Source organism: Oncorhynchus masou, chromosome 27 (genome assembly GCF_036934945.1).
Source record: "Oncorhynchus masou masou isolate Uvic2021 chromosome 27, UVic_Omas_1.1, whole genome shotgun sequence".
In the NCBI taxonomy this organism is placed as follows: domain Eukaryota; kingdom Metazoa; phylum Chordata; class Actinopteri; order Salmoniformes; family Salmonidae; genus Oncorhynchus; species Oncorhynchus masou.
The window spans coordinates 2,683,382-2,708,441 of record NC_088238.1 but is presented as its reverse complement, the minus strand read 5'-3'; the positions used below and the strand labels follow the sequence as shown (position 1 = coordinate 2,708,441).

The window sequence follows — 25,060 nt, the reverse complement described above, 5'->3', positions numbered from 1 at the left end:
TGAGCCAGACTAGAGCCATAATGGTGCTCGTCACTGTAGTCTATTAGACCAGTATCCTAGGAAACGGATAGAAAAACATGAAACTGATCCAGACTGGAGCCATAATGGTGCTCGTCACTGTAGTCTATTAGACCAGTATCCTAGGAAACGGATAGAAAAACATGAAACTGAGCCAGACTAGAGCCATAATGGTGCTCGTCACTGTAGTCTATTAGACCAGTATCCTAGGAAACGGATAGAAAAACATGAAACTGAGCCAGACTAGAGCCATAATGGTGCTCGTCACTGTAGTCTATTAGACCAGTATCCTAGGAAACGGATAGAAAAACATGAAACTGAGCCAGACTAGAGCCATAATGGTGCTCTTCACTGCACCAGTCACTGTAGTCTATTAGACCAGTATCCTAGGAAACGGATAGAAAAACATGAAACTGAACCAGACTGGAGCCATAATGGTGCTCGTCACTGTAGTCTATTAGACCAGTATCCTAGGAAACGGATAGAAAAACATGAAACTGAAACAGACTGGAGCCATAATGGTGCTCGTCACTGTAGTCTATTAGACCAGTATCCTAGGAAACGGATAGAAAAACATGAAACTGAGCCAGACTAGAGCCATGATGGTGCTCGTCACTGTAGTCTATTAGACCAGTATCCTAGGAAACGGACAGAAAAACATGAAACAGAGCCAGACAGGAGCCATAATGGTGCTCGTCACTGCACCAGTTACTGTAGTCTATTAGACCAGTATCCTAGGAAACGGATAGAAAAACATGAAACTGAACCAGACTGGAGCCATAATGGTGCTCTTCACTGTAGTCTATTAGACCAGTATCCTATGAAACGGATAAAAAAACATGAAACTGAGCCAGACTGGAGCCATAATGGTGCTCTTCACTGTAGTCTATTAGACCAGTATCCTAGGAAACAGATAGAAAAACATGAAACTGAGCCAGACTGGAGCCATAATGGTGCTCTTCACTGTAGTCTATTAGACCAGTATCCTAGGAAACAGATAGAAAAACATGAAACTGAGCCAGACTGGAGCCATAATGGTGCTCGTCACTGCACAAGTCACTGTAGTCTATTAGACCAGTATCTTAGGAAACGGATAGAAAAACATGAAACTGAGCCAGACTGGAGCCATAATGGTGCTCTTCACTGTAGTCTATTAGACCAGTATCCTAGGAAACGGATAGAAAAACATGAAACTGAGCCAGACTGGAGCCATAATGGTGCTCGTCACTGCACAAGTCACTGTAGTCTATTAGACCAGTATCTTAGGAAACGGATAGAAAAACATGAAACTGAGCCAGACTGGAGCCATAATGGTGCTCTTCACTGTAGTCTATTAGACCAGTATCCTATGAAACGGATAAAAAAACATGAAACTGAGCCAGATTAGAGCCATAATGGTGCTCGTCACTGCACCAGTCACTGTAGTCTATTAGACCAGTATCCTAGGAAACGGATAGAAAAACATGAAACTGAGCCAGACTAGAGCCATAATGGTGCTCGTCACTGTAGTCTATTAGACCAGTATCCTAGGAAACGGATAGAAAAACATGAAACTGAGCCAGACTAGAGCCATAATGGTGCTCGTCACTGTAGTCTATTAGACCAGTATCCTAGGAAACGGATAGAAAAACATGAAACTGATCCAGACTGGAGCCATAATGGTGCTCGTCACTGTAGTCTATTAGACCAGTATCCTAGGAAACGGATAGAAAAACATGAAACTGAGCCAGACTAGAGCCATAATGGTGCTCGTCACTGTAGTCTATTAGACCAGTATCCTAGGAAACGGATAGAAAAACATGAAACTGAGCCAGACTAGAGCCATAATGGTGCTCGTCACTGTAGTCTATTAGACCAGTATCCTAGGAAACGGATAGAAAACATGAAACTGAGCCAGACTAGAGCCATAATGGTGCTCTTCACTGCACCAGTCACTGTAGTCTATTAGACCAGTATCCTAGGAAACGGATAGAAAAACATGAAACTGAACCAGACTGGAGCCATAATGGTGCTCGTCACTGTAGTCTATTAGACCAGTATCCTAGGAAACGGATAGAAAAACATGAAACTGAAACAGACTGGAGCCATAATGGTGCTCGTCACTGTAGTCTATTAGACCAGTATCCTAGGAAACGGATAGAAAAACATGAAACTGAGCCAGACTAGAGCCATGATGGTGCTCGTCACTGTAGTCTATTAGACCAGTATCCTAGGAAACGGACAGAAAAACATGAAACAGAGCCAGACAGGAGCCATAATGGTGCTCGTCACTGCACCAGTTACTGTAGTCTATTAGACCAGTATCCTAGGAAACGGATAGAAAAACATGAAACTGAACCAGACTGGAGCCATAATGGTGCTCGTCACTGTAGTCTATTAGACCAGTATCCTAGGAAACGGATAGAAAAACATGAAACTGAGCCAGACTAGAGCCATAATGGTGCTCGTCACTGTAGTCTATTAGACCAGTATCCTAGGAAACGGATAGAAAAACATGAAACTGAGCCAGACTAGAGCCATAATGGTGCTCGTCACTGTAGTCTATTAGACCAGTATCCTAGGAAACGGATAGAAAAACATGAAACTGAGCCAGACTAGAGCCATAATGGTGCTCTTCACTGCACCAGTCACTGTAGTCTATTAGACCAGTATCCTAGGAAACGGATAGAAAAACATGAAACTGAACCAGACTGGAGCCATAATGGTGCTCGTCACTGTAGTCTATTAGACCAGTATCCTAGGAAACGGATAGAAAAACATGAAACTGAAACAGACTGGAGCCATAATGGTGCTCGTCACTGTAGTCTATTAGACCAGTATCCTAGGAAACGGATAGAAAAACATGAAACTGAGCCAGACTAGAGCCATGATGGTGCTCGTCACTGTAGTCTATTAGACCAGTATCCTAGGAAACGGACAGAAAAACATGAAACAGAGCCAGACAGGAGCCATAATGGTGCTCGTCACTGCACCAGTTACTGTCGTCTATTAGACCAGTTTCTATAGGGTGAAGGGACATAATGACTGAACGTACGTACATGTGCAGTTCTATATGTATTCTACACTGAGATGATGCGGAACACTCCGGAACATTTACATAAATCTCCCATTGACATCAATGATCGGATGTCTTAGCAACTCTGCTAAATCTTAACCCAATATCTCCAGGGTTGATGACAACACGGACAAGTTGACCCAGCGAAAGGTCATGTATGTACAGTCGTGGTCAAAAGTTTTGAGAATGACACAAACATTAATTTTCACAACACGACTGTAAACGTGACCTCTAGTATTAGTACTGTATCGAATTTATCCCGTTTTGAACTATGAACCCGGGAGGGGGGGGCAGCTTGCGACTATCAACCCAACACCCTTAACTATTACCCCAGATCTGTAAGCTGATAGATGTATTGACTGACCTGGCAGAGGGTACCAGTAGTAGCCGTTGGTGATGCCCTCCTTAAAGTCCTTGGAGTCGTAACAGTGGTCTCCCTTGTGCATCTTGCTGTGGGTGTAGGAGTAGGTCTTAGCCAGCTGGATCAACACGTCGTTGTCGGGGGCAACACTGGATCCACTCTGCAGCTCACTACCTGTGTGACAACACAACACGTCAACCTGTTCCCTATATAGTGCACTACTTTAGACCAGAGCCCTATTCCCTATATAGTGCACTACTTTAGACCAGAGCCCTATTCCCTATATAGTGCACTACTTTAGACCAGAGCCCTATTCCCTATATAGTGCACTACTTTAGACCAGAGCCCTATTCCCTATATAGTACACTACTTTAGACCAGAGCCCTATTCCCTATATAGTACACTACTTTAGACCAGAGCCCTATTCCCTATATAGTACACTACTTTAGACCAGAGCCCTATTCCCTATATAGTGCACTACTTTAGACCAGAGCCCTATTCCCTATATAGTACACTACTTTAGACCAGAGTCCTATTCCCTATATGGTACACTACTTTAGACCAGAGCCCTATATAGTACACTACTTTAGACCAGAGCCCTATTCCCTATATAGTGCACTACTTTAGACCAGAGCCCTATTCCCTATATAGTACACTACTTTAGACCAGAGTACAATTCCCTATATAGTACACTACTATAGACCAGAGCCCTATTCCCTATATAGTACACTACTTTAGACCAGAGGCCTATTCCCTATATAGTGCACTACTTTAGACCAGAGCCCTATATAGTACACTACTTTAGACCAGAGCCCTATTCCCTATATAGTGCACTACTTTAGACCAGAGCCCTATTCCCTATATAGTGCACTACTTTAGACCAGAGCCCTTTTCCCTATATAGTGCACTACTTTAGACCAGAGCCCTATTCCCTATATAGTACACTACTTTAGACCAGAGTACAATTCCCTATATAGTACACTACTATAGACCAGAGCCCTATTCCCTATATAGTACACTACTTTAGACCAGAGGCCTATTCCCTATATAGTGCACTACTTTAGACCAGAGTCCTATTCCCTATATAGTGCACTACTTTAGACCAGAGCCCTATTCCATATATAGTACACTACTTTAGACCAGAGCCCTATTCCCTATATAGTGCACTACTTTAGACCAGAGCCCTATTCCCTATATAGTACACTACTTTAGACCAGAGTACAATTCCCTATATAGTACACTACTATAAACCAGAACCCTATTCCCTATATAGTACACTACTTTAGACCAGAGGCCTATTCCCTATATAGTGTACTACTTTAGACCAGAGCCCTATTCCCTATATAGTGCACTACTTTAGACCAGAACCCTATTCCCTATATAGTGCACTACTTTAGACCAGAGCCCTATTCCCTATATAGTGCACTACTTTAGACCAGAGCCCTATTCCCTATATAGTGCACTACTTTAGACCAGAGCCCTATTCCCTATATAGTGCACTACTTTAGACCAGAGTCCTATTCCCTATATAGTGCACTACTTTAGACCAGAGCCCTATTCCATATATAGTACACTACTTTAGACCAGAGCCCTATTCCCTATATAGTGTACTACTTTAGACCAGAACCCTATTCCCTATGTAGTACACTACTTTAGACCAGAGCCCTATTCCCTATATAGTGTACTACTTTAGACCAATGCCCTGGGCTATTTGGGACACAATGGAGACATAACCAATATTGATGTGATTGACTGATTGGTTGATCTATTGATCTCTTGACAGGGACACCTGTTGTTACTCTGTAGTCATTCTAGTAGTCTCTATATTAGACACCTGTTGATTCTCTACTCTGTAGTCAGTCTAGTAGTCTCTATATTAGACACCTGTTGTTACTCTGTAGTCATTCTAGTAGTCTCTATATTAGACACCTGTTGATTCTCTACTCTGTAGTCATTCTAGTAGTCTCTATATTAGACACCTGTTGATTCTCTACTCTGTAGTCATTCTAGTAGTCTCTATATTAGACACCTGTTGATTCTCTACTCTGTAGTCATTCTAGTAGTCTCTATTTTAGACACCTGTTGATTCTCTACTCTGTAGTCATTCTAGTAGTCTCTATATTAGACACCTGTTGATTCTCTACTCTGTAGTCATTCTAGTAGTCTCTATATTAGACACCTGTTGATTCTCTACTCTGTAGTCATTCTAGTAGTCTCTATATTAGACACCTGTTGATTCTCTACTCTGTAGTCATTCTAGTAGTCTCTATTTTAGACACCTGTTGATTCTCTACTCTGTAGTCATTCTAGTAGTCTCTATATTAGACACCTGTTGATTCTCTACTCTGTAGTCATTCTAGTAGTCTCTATATTAGACACCTGTTGATTCTCTACTCTGTAGTCATTCTAGTAGTCTCTATATTAGACACCTGTTGATTCTCTACTCTGTAGTCATTCTAGTAGTCTCTATATTAGACACCTGTTGATTCTCTACTCTGTAGTCATTCTAGTAGTCTCTATATTAGACACCTGTTGATTCTCTACTCTGTAGTCATTCTAGTAGTCTCTATATTAGACACCTGTTGATTCTCTACTCTGTAGTCATTCTAGTAGTCTCTATTTTAGACACCTGTTGATTCTCTACTCTGTAGTCATTCTAGTAGTCTCTATATTAGACACCTGTTGATTCTCTACTCTGTAGTCATTCTAGTAGTCTCTATATTAGACACCTGTTGATTCTCTACTCTGTAGTCATTCTAGTAGTCTCTATATTAGACACCTGTTGATTCTCTACTCTGTAGTCATTCTAGTAGTCTCTATATTAGACACCTGTTGATTCTCTACTCTGTAGTCATTCTAGTAGTCTCTATATTAGACACCTGTTGATTCTCTACTCTGTAGTCATTCTAGTAGTCTCTATATTAGACACCTGTTGATTCTCTACTCTGTAGTCATTCTAGTAGTCTCTATATTAGACACCTGTTGATTCTCTACTCTGTAGTCATTCTAGTAGTCTCTATATTAGACACCTGTTGATTCTCTACTCTGTAGTCATTCTAGTAGTCTCTATATTGGGATCACTCAGCCTCTTTCTCTCTTTCTGTGTGTAAAGTACCTCCGTTGCTGTTGTCGTAGGGGTAGCTGGCCACCACAGCCCCACCGTGCAGGTTGGCCGACAGGACGAAGCTCTCAGTCTTCAGCCAGTCCATAATGGCTCTCACCTCCATTTCTCTCATTCCACTCTCCTTCTTAGAGAAGGCATCTGGGAAGTTCCTGTTCAGATCGATGCCGTTCTTATTGAACCTGTCAGGGAACCATATGACAAAATACAGAATATTAAGTTCACTAGGTACCGACCAAATAAAATACAATTTTATTTGTCACATGCGCCAAATGCAACAGACCTTAGTGAAATGCTGAATACAACAGGTGTAGTAGACCTTACAGTGAAATGCTGAATACAACAGGTGTAGTTGACCTTACAGTGAAATGCTGAATACAACAGGTGTAGTAGACCGCACAGTGAAATGCTGAATACAACAGGTGTAGGTAGACCTTACAGTGAAATGCTGAATACAAACAGGTGTAGGTAGACCTTAGTGAAATGCTGAATACAAACAGGTGTAGGTAGACCTTAGTGAAATGCTGAATACAACAGGTGTAGTAGACCTTACAGTGAAATGCTGAATACAAACAGGTGTAGGTAGACCTTACAGTGAAATGCTGAATACAACAAGTGTAGGTAGACCTTACAGTGAAATGCTGAATACAACAGGTGTAGTAGACCTTACAGTGAAATGCTGAATACAACAGGTGTAGGTAGACCTTAGTGAAATGCTGAATACAACAGGTGTAGATAGACCTTAGTGAAATGCTGAATACAACAGGTGTAGATAGACCTTAGTGAAATGCTGAATACAACAGGTGTAGTAGACCTTATTGAAATGCTTCCTTACAAGCCCTTAACCAACAATGCAGTTAAGAAAATACCAACAAAAAAAGTACGAGATAACAAATAATTAAATAGCAGCAGTAAATAACAATAGCGGGGCTATACACAGGGGGTACCGGTACAGAGTCAGTGTGCTGGGGCACCGGTGTTGATGTACATGTAGGTAGAGTTATTGAAGTGACTATGCATAGATAATAAGAGAGTAGCAGGGGTTTAAAATGGGGGGGCAATGCAAATAGTCTGGGTCGCAATTTGATTAGCTGTTGATTAGCTGTTCAGGAGTCTTATGGCTTGGGGGTAGAAGCTATTAAAGGGGCCTCGTGGACCTAGACTTGGCGCTCAGGTACCACTTGCTGTGCGGTAGCAGAGAGAACAGTCTATGACTAGGGTGGCTGGAGTCTGACCATTTTCAGGGCCTTCCTCTGACACCGCCTGGTATAGAGGTCTTGGATGGCAGGAAGCTTGGCCCCAGTGATGTACTGGGCTGTACACACTACCCTCTATAGCATCTATAGCACCTGGTATAGAGGTCCTGGATGGCAGGAAGCTTGGCCCCAGTGATGTACTGGACCGTATGCAGTACCCTCTGTAGTGCCTTGCGGTCGGATGCCAAGCAGTTGCCAGACCAGGCAGTGATGCAACCTGTCAGGATGCTCTTGATGGTGCAGCTGTAAAACCTTTTGAGGATCTGAGGACCCATGCCAAATCCTTTTAGTCTCCTGAGGGGGAGTAGATTTTGTCGTGCCCTCTTCACGACTGTCTTGGTGTGCTTGGACCATGTTAGTTTGTTGGTGATGTGGATGCCAATGAACTTGAAGCTCTCAACCTGCTCCATTGCAGCCCGTCGATGAGAATGGAGGCGTGCTCGGCCCTCTTTTTCCTGTAGTCCACAATCATCTCCTTTGTCTTGATCACGTTGAGGGAGAGGTTGTTGTCCTGGCACCACACGGTCAGGTCTCTGACCTCCTCCCTATAGGCTGTTTCATAGCTGTTGGTGATCAGGCCTACCACTGTTGTGTCATCAGCAAACTTAATGATGGTGTTGGAGTCATGCCTGGCTGTGCAGTCACGAGTGAACAGGGAGTACAGAAGGGGACTGAGCACGCACCCCTGAGGGGCTCCAGTGTTGAGGACCAGCGTGGCGGATGTGTCGTTACCTACCCTTACCACCTGGGGGTGGCCCGTCAGGAAGTCCAGGATCCAGTTGCAGAGGGAGGTGTTTAGTCCCAGGGTCCTTATCTTAGTGATGAGCTTTGAGGGCACTATGGTGTTGAACGCTGAGCTGTAGTCAATCAATAGTATTCTCAGATAGGTGTTCCTTTTGTCCAGGTGGGAAAGGGCAGTGTGGAGTGCAATAAAGATTGCATCATCTGTGGATCTGTTGGTGCAGTATGCAAATTGGAGTGGGTCTAGGGTTTCTGGGATAATGATGATGTGAGCCATGACCAGCCTTTCAAAGCATTTCATGGCTACAGACGTGAGTGCTACGGGTCGGTAGTCATTAAGGCAGGTTACCTTAGTGTTCTTGGGCACAGGGACTATGGTGGTCTGCTTGAAACATGTTGGTATTACAGACAGGGAGAGGTTAAAAATGTCAGTGAAGACACTAGCCAGTTGGTCAGGGCATGCTCGGAGTACACGTCCTGGTAATCCATCTGGCCCTGCGGTCTTGAATGTTGACCTGTTGAAAAGGTCTTAATCACATCGGCTGCCAGAGAGCATGATCACACAGTCATCCGGAACAGCTGATGCTCTCATGCATGTTACTTGCCTCGAAGCGAGCATAGAAGTTATTTAGCTTGTCTGGTAGGATCGTGTCACTGGGCAGCTCTTGGCTGTGCTTCCCTTTGTAGTCTGTAATGGTTTGCAGGCCCTGCCACATCTGACGAGCGTTGGAGCCGGTGTAGTACAATTCAATCTTAGTCCTGTATTGAGGCTTTGCCTGTTTGATGGTTTGTCGGAGGGCATAGCGGGATTTCTTATAAGCTTCTGGGTTAGAGTCCCGTTCATTGAAAGCGGCAGCTCTACCGTTTAGCTCAGTGCAAATGTTGCCTGTAATCCATGGTTTCTGGTTGGGGTATGTACGTACAGTCCCTGTGGGAACGACATCCTCGATGACCTTTTTGATGAAGCCAGTGACTGATGTGGTGTGCTCCTCAATGCCATCGGAAGAATCCCGGAACATGTTCCAGTCTGTGATAGCAAAACAGTCCTGTAGTTTAGCATCTGCTTCATCTGACCACTTTTTTTTTAATAGACAGAGTCACTGGTACTTCCTGCTTTAATTTTCGCTTGTAAGCAGGATAGAAGTATGGTGAGATTTACCACATGAGGGCGAGGGAGACGCGTCTCTGTGTATGGAGTAAAGGTGGTCTAGAATTGTTTCCCCTCTGGTTGCACATTTAACATGCTGACAGAGCCATCAGTATGAGATCCATGGGACATGGTTTATCCCCCCCACAGAGCCAACACCCGTCTGAAAGCATCTCTCTCTCTCTGCTCTGCGAAGACTTTCAGAGCACTGATATCCCATTCAGTGTGATCAGACCATTCCTTTTTTAAAAACAGTCATTGGTCCATTCATAAGATTCAGGCAGAGAGCTCGAATTGAAATTCTGTGGTCGCTGTTTACCCAGTGACGAGCGAGGATAACAAACAGTCACTCACCGTACAGACTAAGGTGGCCCTATACCAAACAGTCACTCACCGTACAGACTAAGGTGGCCCTATACCAAACAGTCACTCACCGTACAGACTAAGGTGGCCCTATACCAAACAGTCACTCACCGTACAGACTAAGGTGGCCCTATACCAAACAGTCACTCACCGTACCGACTAAGGTGGCCCTATACCAAACAGTCACTCACCGTACAGACTAAGGTGGCCCTATACCAACAGTCACTCACCGTACAGACTAAGGTGGCCCTATACCAAACAGTCACTCACCGTACCGACTAAGGTGGCCCTATAACAAACAGTCACTCACCGTACAGACTAAGGTGGCCCTATACCAAACAGTCACTCACCGTACAGACTAAGGTGGCCCTATACCAAACAGTCACTCACCGTACAGACTAAGGTGGCCCTATACCAAACAGTCACTCACCGTACAGACTAAGGTGGCCCTATACCAAACAGTCACTCACCGTACAGACTAAGGTGGCCCTATACCAAACAGTCACTCACCGTACAGACTAAGGTGGCCCTATAACAAACAGTCACTCACCGTACAGACTAAGGTGGCCCTATACCAAACAGTCACTCACTGTACAGACTAAGGTGGCCCTATACCAAACAGTCACTCACCGTACAGACTAAGGTGGCCCTATACCAAACAGTCACTCACCGTACAGACTAAGGTGGCCCTATACCAAACAGTCACTCACCGTACAGACTAAGGTGGCCCTATACCAAACAGTCACTCACCGTACAGACTAAGGTGGCCCTATACCAAACAGTCACTCACCGTACAGACTAAGGTGGCCCTATAACAAACAGTCACTCACCGTACAGACTAAGGTGGCCCTATACCAAACAGTCACTCACCGTACCGACTAAGGTGGCCCTATACCAAACAGTCACTCACCGTACAGACTAAGGTGGCCCTATACCAAATAGTCACTCACCGTACCGACTAAGGTGGCCCTATAACAAACAGTCACTCACCGTACAGACTAAGGTGGCCCTATACCAAACAGTCACTCACCGTACAGACTAAGGTGGCCCTATACCAAACAGTCACTCACCGTACCGACTAAGGTGGCCCTATACCAAACAGTCACTCACCGTACAGACTAAGGTGGCCCTATACCAAACAGTCACTCACCGTACAGACTAAGGTGGCCCTATACCAAACAGTCACTCACCGTACAGACTAAGGTGGCCCTATAACAAACAGTCACTCACCGTACAGACTAAGGTGGACCTATACCAAACAGTCACTCACCGTACAGACTAAGGTGGCCCTATACCAAACAGTCACTCACCGTACAGACTAAGGTGGATCTATACCAAACAGTCACTCACCGTACAGACTAAGGTGGACCTATACCAAACAGTCACTCACCGTACAGACTAAGGTGGCCCTATACCAAACAGTCACTCACCGTACAGACTAAGGTGGCCCTATACCAAACAGTCACTCACCGTACAGACTAAGGTGGATCTATACCAAACAGTCACTCACCGTACAGACTAAGGTGGATCTATACCAAACAGTCACTCACCGTACAGACTAAGGTGGCCCTATACCAAACAGTCACTCACCGTACAGAGTAAGGTGGCCCTATACCAAACAGTCACTCACCGTACAGACTAAGGTGGCCCTATACCAAACAGTCACTCACCGTACCGACTAAGGTGGATCTATACCAAACAGTCACCCACCGTACAGACTAAGGTGGATCTATACCAAACAGTCACTCACCGTACAGACTAAGGTGGCCCTATACCAAACAGTCACCCACCGTACAGACTAAGGTGGATCTATCCCAAACCACTGTCATGCTACTGTTCTCTCTCTCTGCTCTGTGATGACATTCACAGTGACTTAAGACCTCCAACACCATCCAGTAACGTCTACAGGTGTGCGTAATGATGATCTACAGGTGTGAATCATGATGATCTACAGGTGTGAATCATGATGAGTGCCAGGTGTGAATCATGATGAGTGCCAGGTGTGAATCATGATGATCTACAGGTGTGCGTAATGATGATCTACAGGTGTGAATCATGATGATCTACAGGTGTGAATCATGATGATCTACAGGTGTGCGTAATGATGATTGCCAGGTGTGAATCATGATGATCTACAGGTGTGCGTAATGATGATTGCCAGGTGTGCGTAATGATGAGTGCCAGGTGTGAATCATGATGATCTACAGGTGTGAATCATGATGATCTACAGGTGTGAATCATGATGATCTACAGGTGTGAATCATGATGATCTACAGGTGTGAATCATAATGATCTACAGGTGTGCGTAATGATGATCTACAGGTGTGAATCATGATGATCTACAGGTGTGAATCATGATGATCTACAGGTGTGAATCATAATGATGATCTACAGGTGTGCGTAATGATGATCTACAGGTGTGCGTAATGATGATCTACAGGTGTGCGTAATGATGATCTACAGGTGTGCGTAATGATGATCTACAGGTGTGCGTAATGATGAGTGCCAGGTGTGAATCATGATGAGTGCCAGGTGTGAATCATGATGATCTACAGGTGTGCGTAATGATGATCTACAGGTGTGAATCATGATGATCTACAGGTGTGAATCATGATGATCTACAGGTGTGCGTAATGATGATTGCCAGGTGTGAATCATGATGATCTACAGGTGTGCGTAATGATGATTGCCAGGTGTGCGTAATGATGAGTGCCAGGTGTGAATCATGATGATCTACAGGTGTGAATCATGATGATCTACAGGTGTGAATCATGATGATCTACAGGTGTGAATCATAATGATCTACAGGTGTGCGTAATGATGATCTACAGGTGTGAATCATGATGATCTACAGGTGTGAATCATGATGATCTACAGGTGTGAATCATAATGATGATCTACAGGTGTGCGTAATGATGATCTACAGGTGTGCGTAATGATGATCTACAGGTGTGCGTAATGATGATCTACAGGTGTGCGTAATGATGATCTACAGGTGTGCGTAATGATGATCTACAGGTGTGCGTAATGATGATCTACAGGTGTGCGTAATGAAGAATCCAAGGCCCGGTGGTTAGTAATCAGGCGACGTCCAACGCGGCAGGACTAGGTGGCCATTTGTGACACAAGCCAGGGGTAAAAGGGGAAGGAAGGAGGCTCAGAGCGGAGGAGGAGGAGGAAGTGCCAGGATGTTTGCTGAACTCGTCAGTGCGTGACCGGGCCGGGATGTGTGGGGCACTAGGTAAACATTATAAGGCTATCTCAACCCCCCCCCTTCCCCTCTACTCAACCTCTCCCCAGAGCACAGAGAGCTCTTTATCCCCACGCTGCCTCTCAAGGAGAAGGAGGGGAACACAGCTCTGCTACAGTCAAGAGAAGAAGACATGATTCACTCCCAGGCCGTGTCTCTACATCAGGGAAGAAGACATGATTCACTCCCAGGCCGTGTCTCTACATCAGGGAAGAAGAAGACATGATTCACTCCCAGGCCGTGTCTCTACATCAGGGAAGAAGACATGATTCACTCCCAGGCCGTGTCTCTACATCAGGGAAGAAGACATGATTCACTCCCAGGCCGTGTCTCTACATCAGGGAAGAAGACATGATTCACTCCCAGGCCGTGTCTCTACATCAGGGAAGAAGACATGATTCACTCCCAGGCCGTGTCTCTACATCAGGGAAGAAGACATGATTCACTCCCAGGCCGTGTCTCTACATCAGGGAAGAAGACATGATTCACTCCCAGGCCGTGTCTCTACATCAGGGGAGAAGACATGATTCACTCCCAGGCCGTGTCTCTACATCAGGGGAGAAGACATGATTCACTCCCAGGCCGTGTCTCTACATCAGGGAAGAAGACATGATTCACTCCCTCCCAGGCCGTGTCTCTACATCAGGGAGCTTCAACTCTTGTGACCAGGGGCCCCCTTCCAGGAAAACTGGCAACCCGGGGGCCCCTATCATACGTTAACTAAGTTATTATTATTATTTTTCTTCACATCTTGTCTTATCAGGTGAATGGCAATGTGGTGGAGAATTAAAATCAACATTATATAATGAATCTGTTTTTGGTAGATAAGAGTTCAGGTGGACCTTGGCTTCAGCAAAACGCTGGAAAGGAGGGGCGCTGGACAGCAATGAGGAAAAGCATGAGAAAGGGCTGACCAAGAAACTGATTCGAGGCAGAAAGGAGTTGGAACAACAACAACAACAACAACAACAACAAAGAAGGCAGAGAATAATTCAGCTCACTTTATTCCACCGTCCAGGATGAGGTGACAGACGGTTTCTACGCTCTGAAGAAGACGTCTGCTCGGATGTCGAAACGTCAGTCACCTGTACTCATTCTGAACACTCCTAAACTCTGAACAGTTAAGAACAAATTCTATTCGCTAGGAGCAGCTGGTTAACTGGTTAAATGTGTTGGTAAACATTATCATTCTGAACAATCCTAAACTCTTAACCTATTCGCTAGGAGCAGCTGGTTAACTATGTTGGTAAACATTATGTCCAAGTCAAGAAAGTTTACCAGATGCACTTGTGTTTATCTCGTCAGTAACAATTGCCACTGCTTTCCTGGGAGTTGACGTTCACGTTCAAATGGACAGTATATCGAGTAAAAACATTTACAGAGCTGCCTCAGGTGTAGCCTGGTTTATCTGTCTGGCCTGTGTGGCTGACTGCCTGGTTTATCGGTCTGGCCGGTGTGGCTGACTGCCTGGTTTAGCTGTCTAACCCTTCCCTTCCAGAGGTTATTATAGCTGTCTAACCCTTCCCTTCCAGAGGTTATTATAGCTGTCTAACCCTTCCCTTCCAGAGGTTATTATAGCCGTCTAACCCTTCCCTTCCAGAGGTTATTATAGCTGTCCCGGTCAGGCTGGAAGAGGCTGTAGGCTTGTCCCTGGCAGGCTGAGGTAGACTGAGAGAAACCCTGTAGCCTAATTCTGAATCATCTCCTGTACTTGTTTCGCTACCTCTCAAGGAGGTAGTGCACTCATTCCTCCAAGTGTACACTTGTTCACTACCTCTCAAGGAGGTAGTGCACTCATTCCTCCAAGTGTACACTTGTTCACTACCTCTCAAGGAGGTAGTGCACTCATTCCTTATCCTCCAAGTGTACACTTGTTCACTACCCCTCAAGGATGTAAAAAGCATTGTCTTGGCATTCAAATTAAGTCTAGTATATTTTAATTCCTATTTCAACCCAATGCTTTTAAAAACACTTGATGGGGACGGAACTAGTGCACACATGGGGAGAGGGGAAGAGTCAGGATCTGACCTCTGCAGCGGGTCAGCACAGGCTGCCTGACCTTTCAGCAAATGGCCAGTAGGAAATAACCCAGATTGTGCCTTTTTTCATTACCTTTATTTAACCAGGCAAGTCAGTTAAGAACAAATTATTATTTTCAATGACGGCCTGGGAACAGTGGGTTAACTGCCTGTTCAGGGGCAGAACGACAGATTTGTACCTTGTCAGCTCGGGGGTTTGAACTTGCAACCTTCCGGTTACTAGTCCAATGCTCTCACCACTAGGCTACACTGCCGCCCATTTAACAGTGTTTAAAAACACAGCACGACCAGGTCGCTCGCTCGCACACACACACACACACACACGAGATCAGGTCTGTTTACCCCAGACCACAGAAACACAAATGATCCCCTGCAGGAATTCCGATGAGCTTTAGATGTTTACAACTCTTTGATGTGGAGAGTTTGTGGTCTGCTATTGCTCGTCCTCCACTACACAACGGACATCTTTATATCATCAACGCATCTTCAACAGCATCTTCATTACGGGGGGGGGGAGCTCACTACAATGGCTTTTCACTTCAAAGAATCAGAATTTAGTAAAAACATACGTATGTCTGGGTGCTCAACAGTTAATAAGAAACCGACAGGATGCCTGGTCAATTCTTTCACTGTGTTTTAATGGTACCATACCTGTCACTGTGTTTTAATGGTACCATACCTGTCACTGTGTTTTAATGGTACCATACCTGTCACTGTGTTTTAATGGTACCATACCTGTCACTGTGTTTTAATGGTACCATACCTGTCACTGTGTTTTAATGGTACCATACCTGTCACTGTGTTTTAATGGTACCATACCTGTCACTGTGTTTTAATGGTACCATACCTGTCACTGTGTTTTAATGGTACCATACCTGTCACTGTGTTTTAATGGTACCATACCTGTCACTGTGTTTTAATGGTACCATACCTGTCACTGTGTTTTAATGGTACCATACCTGTCACTGTGTTTTAATGGTACCATACCTGTCACTGTGTTTTAATGGTACCATACCTGTCACTGTGTTTTAATGGTGCCATACCTGTCACTGTGTTTTAATGGTACCATACCGCTGGCTGCCTGGTTAAATCTGTCACTGTGTTTTAATGGTACCATACCGCTGGCTGCCTGGTTAAACCTGTCACTGTGTTTTAATGGTACCATACCACTGGCTGCCTGGTTAAACCTGTCACTGTGTTTTAATGGTACCATACCTGTCACTGTGTTTTAATGGTACCATACCACTGGCTGCCTGGTTAAATCTGTCACTGTGTTTTAATGGTACCATACCTGTCACTGTGTTTTAATGGTACCATACCACTGGCTGCCTGGTTAAATCTGTCACTGTGTTTTAATGGTACCATACCTGTCACTGTGTTTTAATGGTACCATACCACTGGCTGCCTGGTCAATTCTGTCACTGTGTTTTAATGGTACCATACCTGTCACTGTGTTTTAATGGTACCATACCTGTCACTGTGTTTTAATGGTACCATAACGCTGGCTGCCTGGTTAAACCTGTCACTGTGTTTTAATGGTACCATACCACTGGCTGCCTGGTCAATTCTGTCACTGTGTTTTAATGGTACCATACCGCTGGCTGCCTGGTTAAACCTGTCACTGTGTTTTAATGGTACCATACCACTGGCTGCCTGGTTAAACCTGTCACTGTGTTTTAATGGTACCATACCTGCCACTGTGTTTTAATGGTACCATACCTGTCACTGTGTTTTAATGGTACCATACCTGTCACTGTGTTTTAATGGTACCATACCTGTCACTGTGTTTTAATGGTACCATACCTGTCACTGTGTTTTAATGGTACCATACCTGTCACTGTGTTTTAATGGTACCATACCTGTCACTGTGTTTTAATGGTACCATACCTGTCACTGTGTTTTAATGGTACCATACCGCTGGCTGCCTGGTTAAATCTGTCACTGTGTTTTAATGGTACCATACCTGTCACTGTGTTTTAATGGTACCATACCTGTCACTGTGTTTTAATGGTACCATACCTGTCACTGTGTTTTAATGGTACCATACCACTGGCTGCCTGGTTAAATCTGTCACTGTGTTTTAATGGTACCATACCGCTGGCTGCCTGGTTAAATCTGTCACTGTGTTTTAATGGTACCATACCACTGGCTGCCTGGTTAAACCGGTCACTGTGTTTTAATGGTACCATACCACTGGCTGCCTGGTTAAACCTGTCACTGTGTTTTAATGGTACCATACCACTGGCTGCCTGGTTAAACCTGTCACTGTGTTTTAATGGTACCATACCACTGGCTGCCTGGTTAAATCTGTCATTGTCTTTTAATGGTACCATACCACTGGCTGCCTGGTTAAACCTGTCACTGTGTTTTAATGGTACCATACCACTGGCTGCCTGGTTAAATCTGTCACTGTGTTTTAATGGTACCATACCACTGGCTGCCTGGTTAAACCTGTCACTGTGTTTTAATGGTACCATACCACTGGCTGCCTGGTTAAATCTGTCATTGTCTTTTAATGGTACCATACCACTGGCTGCCTGGTTAAACCTGTCACTGTGTTTTAATGGTACCATACCACTGGCTGCCTGGTTAAATCTGTCACTGTGTTTTAATGGTACCATACCACTGGCTGCCTGGTTAAACCTGTCACTGTGTTTTAATGGTACCATACCACTGGCTGCCTGGTCAATTCTGTCACTGTGTTTTAATGGTACCATACCGCTGGCTGCCTGGTTAAACCTGTCACTGTGTTTTAATGGTACCATACCACTGGCTGCCTGGTTAAACCTGTCACTGTGTTTTAATGGTACCATACCTGTCACTGTGTTTTAATGGTACCATACCTGTCACTGTGTTTTAATGGTACCATACCTGTCACTGTGTTTTAATGGTACCATACCTGTCACTGTGTTTTAATGGTACCATACCTGTCACTGTGTTTTAATGGTACCATACCTGTCACTGTGTTTTAATGGTACCATACCTGTCACTGTGTTTTAATGGTACCATACCTGTCACTGTGTTTTAATGGTACCATACCGCTGGCTGCCTGGTTAAATCTGTCACTGTGTTTTAATGGTACCATACCTGTCACTGTGTTTTAATGGTACCATACCTGTCACTGTGTTTTAATGGTACCATACCTGTCACTGTGTTTTAATGGTACCATACCACTGGCTGCCTGGTTAAATCTGTCACTGTGTTTTAATGGTACCATACCGCTGGCTGCCTGGTTAAATCTGTCACTGTGTTTTAATGGTACCATACCACTGGCTGCCTGGTTAAACCGGTCACTGTGTTTTAATGGTACCATACCACTGGCTGCCTGGTTAAACCTGTCACTGTGTTTTAATGGTACCATACCACTGGCTGCCTGGTTAAACCTGTCACTGTGTTTTAATGGTACCATACCACTGGCTGCCTGGTTAAATCTGTCACTGTGTTTTAATGGTACCATACCACTGGCTGCCTGGTTAAATCTGTCACTGTGTTTTAATGGTACCATACCACTGGCTGCCTGGTTAAACCTGTCACTGTGTTTTAATGGTACCATACCGCTGGCTGCCTGGTTAAATCTGTCACTGTGTTTTAATGGTACCATACCTGTCACTGTGTTTTAATGGTACCATACCTGTCACTGTGTTTTAATGGTACCATACCTGTCACTGTGTTTTAATGGTACCATACCACTGGCTGCCTGGTTAAATCTGTCACTGTGTTTTAATGGTACCATACCGCTGGCTGCCTGGTTAAATCTGTCACTGTGTTTTAATGGTACCATACCACTGGCTGCCTGGTTAAACCGGTCACTGTGTTTTAATGGTACCATACCACTGGCTGCCTGGTTAAACCTGTCACTGTGTTTTAATGGTACCATACCACTGGCTGCCTGGTTAAACCTGTCACTGTGTTTTAATGGTACCATACCACTGGCTGCCTGGTTAAATCTGTCACTGTGTTTTAATGGTACCATACCACTGGCTGCCTGGTTAAATCTGTCACTGTGTTTTAATGGTACCATACCACTGGCTGCCTGGTTAAACCTGTCACTGTGTTTTAATGGTACCATACCACTGGCTGCCTGGTTAAATCTGTCATTGTCTTTTAATGGTACCATACCACTGGCTGCCTGGTTAAACCTGTCACTGTGTTTTAATGGTACCATACCACTGGCTGCCTGGTTAAATCTGTCATTGTCTTTTAATGGTACCATACCACTGGCTGCCTGGTTAAATCTGTCATTGTCTTTTAATGGTACCATACCACTGTCTGCCTGGTTAAATCTGTCACTGTGTTTTAATGGTATCATACCTGTCACTGTGTTTTAATGGTACCATACCACTGGCTGCCTGGTTAAATCTGTCACTGTGTTTTAATGGTATCATACCTGTCACTGTGTTTTAATGGTACCATACCACTGGCTGCCTGGTTAAATCTGTCACTGTGTTTTAATGGTACCATACCTGTCACTGTGTTTTAATGGTACCATACCTGTCACTGTGTTTTAATGGTACCATACCTGTCACTGTGTTTTAATGGTACCATACCTGTCACTGTGTTTTAATGGTACCATACCTGTCACTGTGTTTTAATGGTACCATACCGCTGGCTGCCTGGTTAAACCTGTCACTGTGTTTTAATGGTACCATACCTGTCACTGTGTTTTAATGGTACCATACCTGTCACTGTGTTTTAATGGTACCATACCTGTCACTGTGTTTTAATGGTACCATACCTGTCACTGTGTTTTAATGGTACCATACCTGTCACTGTGTTTTAATGGTACCATACCGCTGGCTGCCTGGTTAAATCTGTCACTCTGTTTTAATGGTACCATACCTGTCACTGTGTTTTAATGGTACCATACCGCTGGCTGCCTGGTTAAACCTGTCACTGTGTTTTAATGGTACCATACCGCTGGCTGCCTGGTTAAATCTGTCACTGTGTTTTAATGGTATCATACCTGTCACTGTGTTTTAATGGTACCATACCACTGGCTGCCTGGTTAAATCTGTCACTGTGTTTTAATGGTACCATACCTGTCACTGTGTTTTAATGGTACCATACCTGTCACTGTGTTTTAATGGTACCATACCTGTCACTGTGTTTTAATGGCACCATACCTGTCACTGTGTTTTAATGGTACCATACCTGTCACTGTGTTTTAATGGTACCATACCTGTCACTGTGTTTTAATGGTACCATACCGCTGGCTGCCTGGTTAAATCTGTCACTGTGTTTTAATGGTACCTTACCGCTGGCTGCCTGGTTAAACCTGTCACTGTGTTTTAATGGTACCATACCACTGGCTGCCTGGTTAAATCTGTCACTGTGTTTTAATGGCACCATACCGCTGGCTGCCTGGTTAAACCTGTCACTGTGTTTTAATGGTACCATACCTGTCACTGTGTTTTAATGGTACCATACCGCTGGCTGCCTGGTTAAATCTGTCACTGTGTTTTAATGGTACCATACCGCTGGCTGCCTGGTTAAATCTGTCACTGTGTTTTAATGGTACCATACCACTGGCTGCCTGGTTAAACCTGTCACTGTGTTTTAATGGTACCATACCACTGGCTGCCTGGTTAAACCTGTCACTGTGTTTTAATGGTACCATACCGCTGGCTGCCTGGTTAAACCTGTCACTGTGTTTTAATGGTACCATACCACTGGCTGCCTGGTTAAATCTGTCACTGTGTTTTAATGGTACCATACCGCTGGCTGCCTGGTTAAATCTGTCACTGTGTTTTAATGGTACCATACCGCTGGCTGCCTGGTTAAATCTGTCACTGTGTTTTAATGGTACCATACCGCTGGCTGCCTGGTTAAATCTGTCACTGTGTTTTAATGGCACCATACCACTGGCTGCCTGGTTAAACCTGTCACTGTGTTTTAATGGCACCATACCGCTGGCTGCCTGGTTAAACCTGTCACTGTGTTTTAATGGTACCATACCTGTCACTGTGTTTTAATGGTACCATACCGCTGGCTGCCTGGTTAAATCTGTCACTGTGTTTTAATGGTACCATACCACTGGCTGCCTGGTTAAATCTGTCACTGTGTTTTAATGGTACCATATCGCTGGCTGCCTGGTTAAATCTGTCACTGTGTTTTAATGGTACCATATCGCTGGCTGCCTGGTTAAATCTGTCACTGTGTTTTAATGGCACCATACCTGTCACTGTGTTTTAATGGCACCATACCTGTCACTGTGTTTTAATGGTACCATACCTGTCACTGTGTTTTAATGGTACCATACCGCTGGCTGCCTGGTTAAATCTGTCACTGTGTTTTAATGGCACCATACCTGTCACTGTGTTTTAATGGCACCATACCTGTCACTGTGTTTTAATGGTACCATACCTGTCACTGTGTTTTAATGGTACCATACCTGTCACTGTGTTTTAATGGTACCATACCGCTGGCTGCCTGGTTAAATCTGTCACTGTGTTTTAATGGCACCATACCTGTCACTGTGTTTTAATGGCACCATACCTGTCACTGTGTTTTAATGGTACCATACCTGTCACTGTGTTTTAATGGTACCATATCGCTGGCTGCCTGGTTAAACCTGTCACTGTGTTTTAATGGTACCATACCACTGGCTGCCTGGTTAAATCTGTCACTGTGTTTTAATGGTGCCATACCTGTCACTGTGTTTTAATGGTACCATACCACTGGCTGCCTGGTTAAACCTGTCACTGTGTTTTAATGGTACCATATCGCTGGCTGCCTGGTTAAATCTGTCACTGTGTTTTAATGGCACCATACCTGTCACTGTGTTTTAATGGTACCATACCTGTCACTGTGTTTTAATGGTACCATACCTGTCACTGTGTTTTAATGGTACCATACCTGTCACTGTGTTTTAATGGTACCATACCTGTCACTGTGTTTTAATGGCACCATACCTGTCACATCCTGACCTTAGAGATCCTCATTATTCTCTATGTTTGGTTCGGTCAGGGTGTGACTCGGGTGGGAAATTCTGTGTTTTAATGGCACCATACCTGTCACATCCTGACCTTAGAGATCCTTTTCTTTTGTTGGCCGGTTATTGGTTCCCCATCAGGGACAGCTGTCTATCGTTGTATCTGATTGGGAACGATACTTAGGCAGCCTGTTTCCCACCTGAGTTTGTGGGATCTTGTTTTCTGTAGCCTGACAGAACTGCGCTCTTTCGGTTTTTTTCTTCCGTTTTTTGTTTGAGTGTTTTTTTGGGGAATATTAAAATCATGAACACTTTCCACGCTGCTCCTTGGTCTACTCATTATACCACCAACGAGAGCCGTTACAACACCACTCAATGCAATCGTTTGTTTTCGGGGAACGCAAACAGTTTACGACTCTCACAATACAGCTGATCCTCATTAGGCAATAAGAAGAAAACCACTTTCCTAATGGAAGACTGGACTCTTTCTGCTGTCACCTTGTTTTACTGACAACTTGACAGTATATAAAATCACAAAATAAACTCTATTGCCATGAAGAAACGTTGCCAGGAATTAGCCTCGATGTTGTACACAGGAAGTTGAGAATCATCCGCATCGACAATCACGACAGTGTGTCTGGGATTCAAACAGAGTAGTAGGAGAGGGATTCTGTGTTTTACATTATAGCCATTACCATATATATATATATATATATGACTAAATATTATCTGATGTTGGCTGTGGGAAGTATCTGCATTTGTGCACTTGAGCATCATCATGAGATTAAACAACTGCTTGCTACATCTACTTGCCTGTTTGTGTGTGTGTGACAAGAACTGAGTAACATGGTGTGAGCTGCATGTTGCAAAACTGTAGATAACTGTTGTGGCTAATCGGGTATAGGGAGGGGTGGTCATCACGAGGTTGTCCCCTCTATAGTGCACTAGAGTCCTGCTCTCTACTGTATACAGTAGGGACCTGTCCCCTCTATAGTACACTAGAGTCCTGCTCTATACTGTATACAGTAGGGACCTGTCCCCTCTATAGTACACTAGAGTCCTGCTCTATACAGTAGGGACCTGTCCCCCCTATAGTGAACTAGAGTCCTGCTCTATACTGTATACAGTAGGGACCTGTCCCCTCTATAGTACACTAGAGTCCTGCTCTATACTGTATACAGTAGGGACCTGTCCCCTCTATAGTACACTAGAGTCCTGCTCTATACTGTATACAGTAGGGACCTGTCCCCTCTATAGTGCACTAGAGTCCTGCTCTATACAGTAGGGACCTGTCCCCTCTATAGTACACTAGAGTCCTGCTCTATACAGTAGGGACCTGTCCCCCCTATAGTACACTAGAGTCCTGCTCTATACTGTATACAGTAGGGACCTGTCCCCTCTATAGTACACTAGAGTCCTGCTCTATACAGTAGGGACCTGTCCCCTCTATAGTGAACTAGAGTCCTGCTCTATACTGTATACAGTAGGGACCTGTCCCCTCTATAGTACACTAGAGTCCTGCTCTCTACTGTATACAGTAGGGACCTGTCCCCTCTATAGTACACTAGAGTCCTGCTCTATACAGTAGGGACCTGTCCCCTCTATAGTACACTAGAGTCCTGCTCTATACAGTAGGGACCTGTCCCCTCTATAGTGAACTAGAGTCCTGCTCTATACTGTATACAGTAGGGACCTGTCCCCTCTATAGTGCACTAGAGTCCTGCTCTATACAGTAGGGACCTGTCCCCCCTATAGTACACTAGAGTCCTGCTCTCTACAGTAGGGACCTGTCCCCTCTATAGTACACTAGAGTCCTGCTCTATACAGTAGGGACCTGTCCCCCCTATAGTACACTAGAGTCCTGCTCTATACTGTATACAGTAGGGACCTGTCCCCTCTATAGTACACTAGAGTCCTGCTCTCTACTGTATACAGTAGGGACCTGTCCCCTCTATAGTACACTAGAGTCCTGCTCTCTACTGTATACAGTAGGGACCTGTCCCCTCTATAGTACACTAGAGTCCTGCTCTCTACTGTATACAGTAGGGACCTGTCCCCTCTATAGTGAACTAGAGTCCTGCTCTATACAGTAGGGACCTGTCCCCTCTATAGTACACTAGAGTCCTGCTCTCTACAGTAGGGACCTGTCCCCTCTATAGTACACTAGAGTCCTGCTCTATACAGTAGGGACCTGTCCCCTCTATAGTACACTAGAGTCCTGCTCTATACAGTAGGGACCTGTCCCCTCTATAGTACACTAGAGTCCTGCTCTATACAGTAGGGACCTGTCCCCTCTATAGTACACTAGAGTCCTGCTCTATACAGTAGGGACCTGTCCCCTCTATAGTACACTAGAGTCCTGCTCTATACAGTAGGGACCTGTCCCCTCTATAGTACACTAGAGTCCTGCTCTATACAGTAGGGACCTGTCCCCCCTATAGTGAACTAGAGTCCTGCTCTATACTGTATACAGTAGGGACCTGTCCCCCCTATAGTACACTAGAGTCCTGCTCTATACTGTATACAGTAGGGACCTGTCCCCTCTATAGTACACTAGAGTCCTGCTCTATACAGTAGGGACCTGTCCCCTCTATAGTACACTAGAGTCCTGCTCTATACAGTAGGGACCTGTCCCCTCTATAGTACACTAGAGTCCTGCTCTATACAGTAGGGACCTGTCCCCTCTATAGTACACTAGAGTCCTGCTCTATACAGTAGGGACCTGTCCCCCCTATAGTACACTAGAGTCCTGCTCTCTACAGTAGGGACCTGTCCCCC

At 44.6% G+C, this 25,060-nt stretch overlaps 1 protein-coding gene across 1 annotated transcript in view; it reads right to left on the bottom strand.

Annotated features, from left to right (window-relative positions):
- LOC135515566 (carboxypeptidase M-like) overlaps window positions 1-25,060 on the bottom strand; it is a 123,661-nt gene that overhangs the window by 13,631 nt on the left and 84,970 nt on the right. The window contains exons 5-6 of the mRNA XM_064939186.1: window positions 6,550-6,737; window positions 3,438-3,608 (exon numbers count right to left, since the gene is read on the bottom strand). Of these exons, the coding sequence (XP_064795258.1) occupies window positions 3,438-3,608; window positions 6,550-6,737 (359 nt within the window). The remainder of the gene's footprint in view (window positions 1-3,437; window positions 3,609-6,549; window positions 6,738-25,060) is intronic.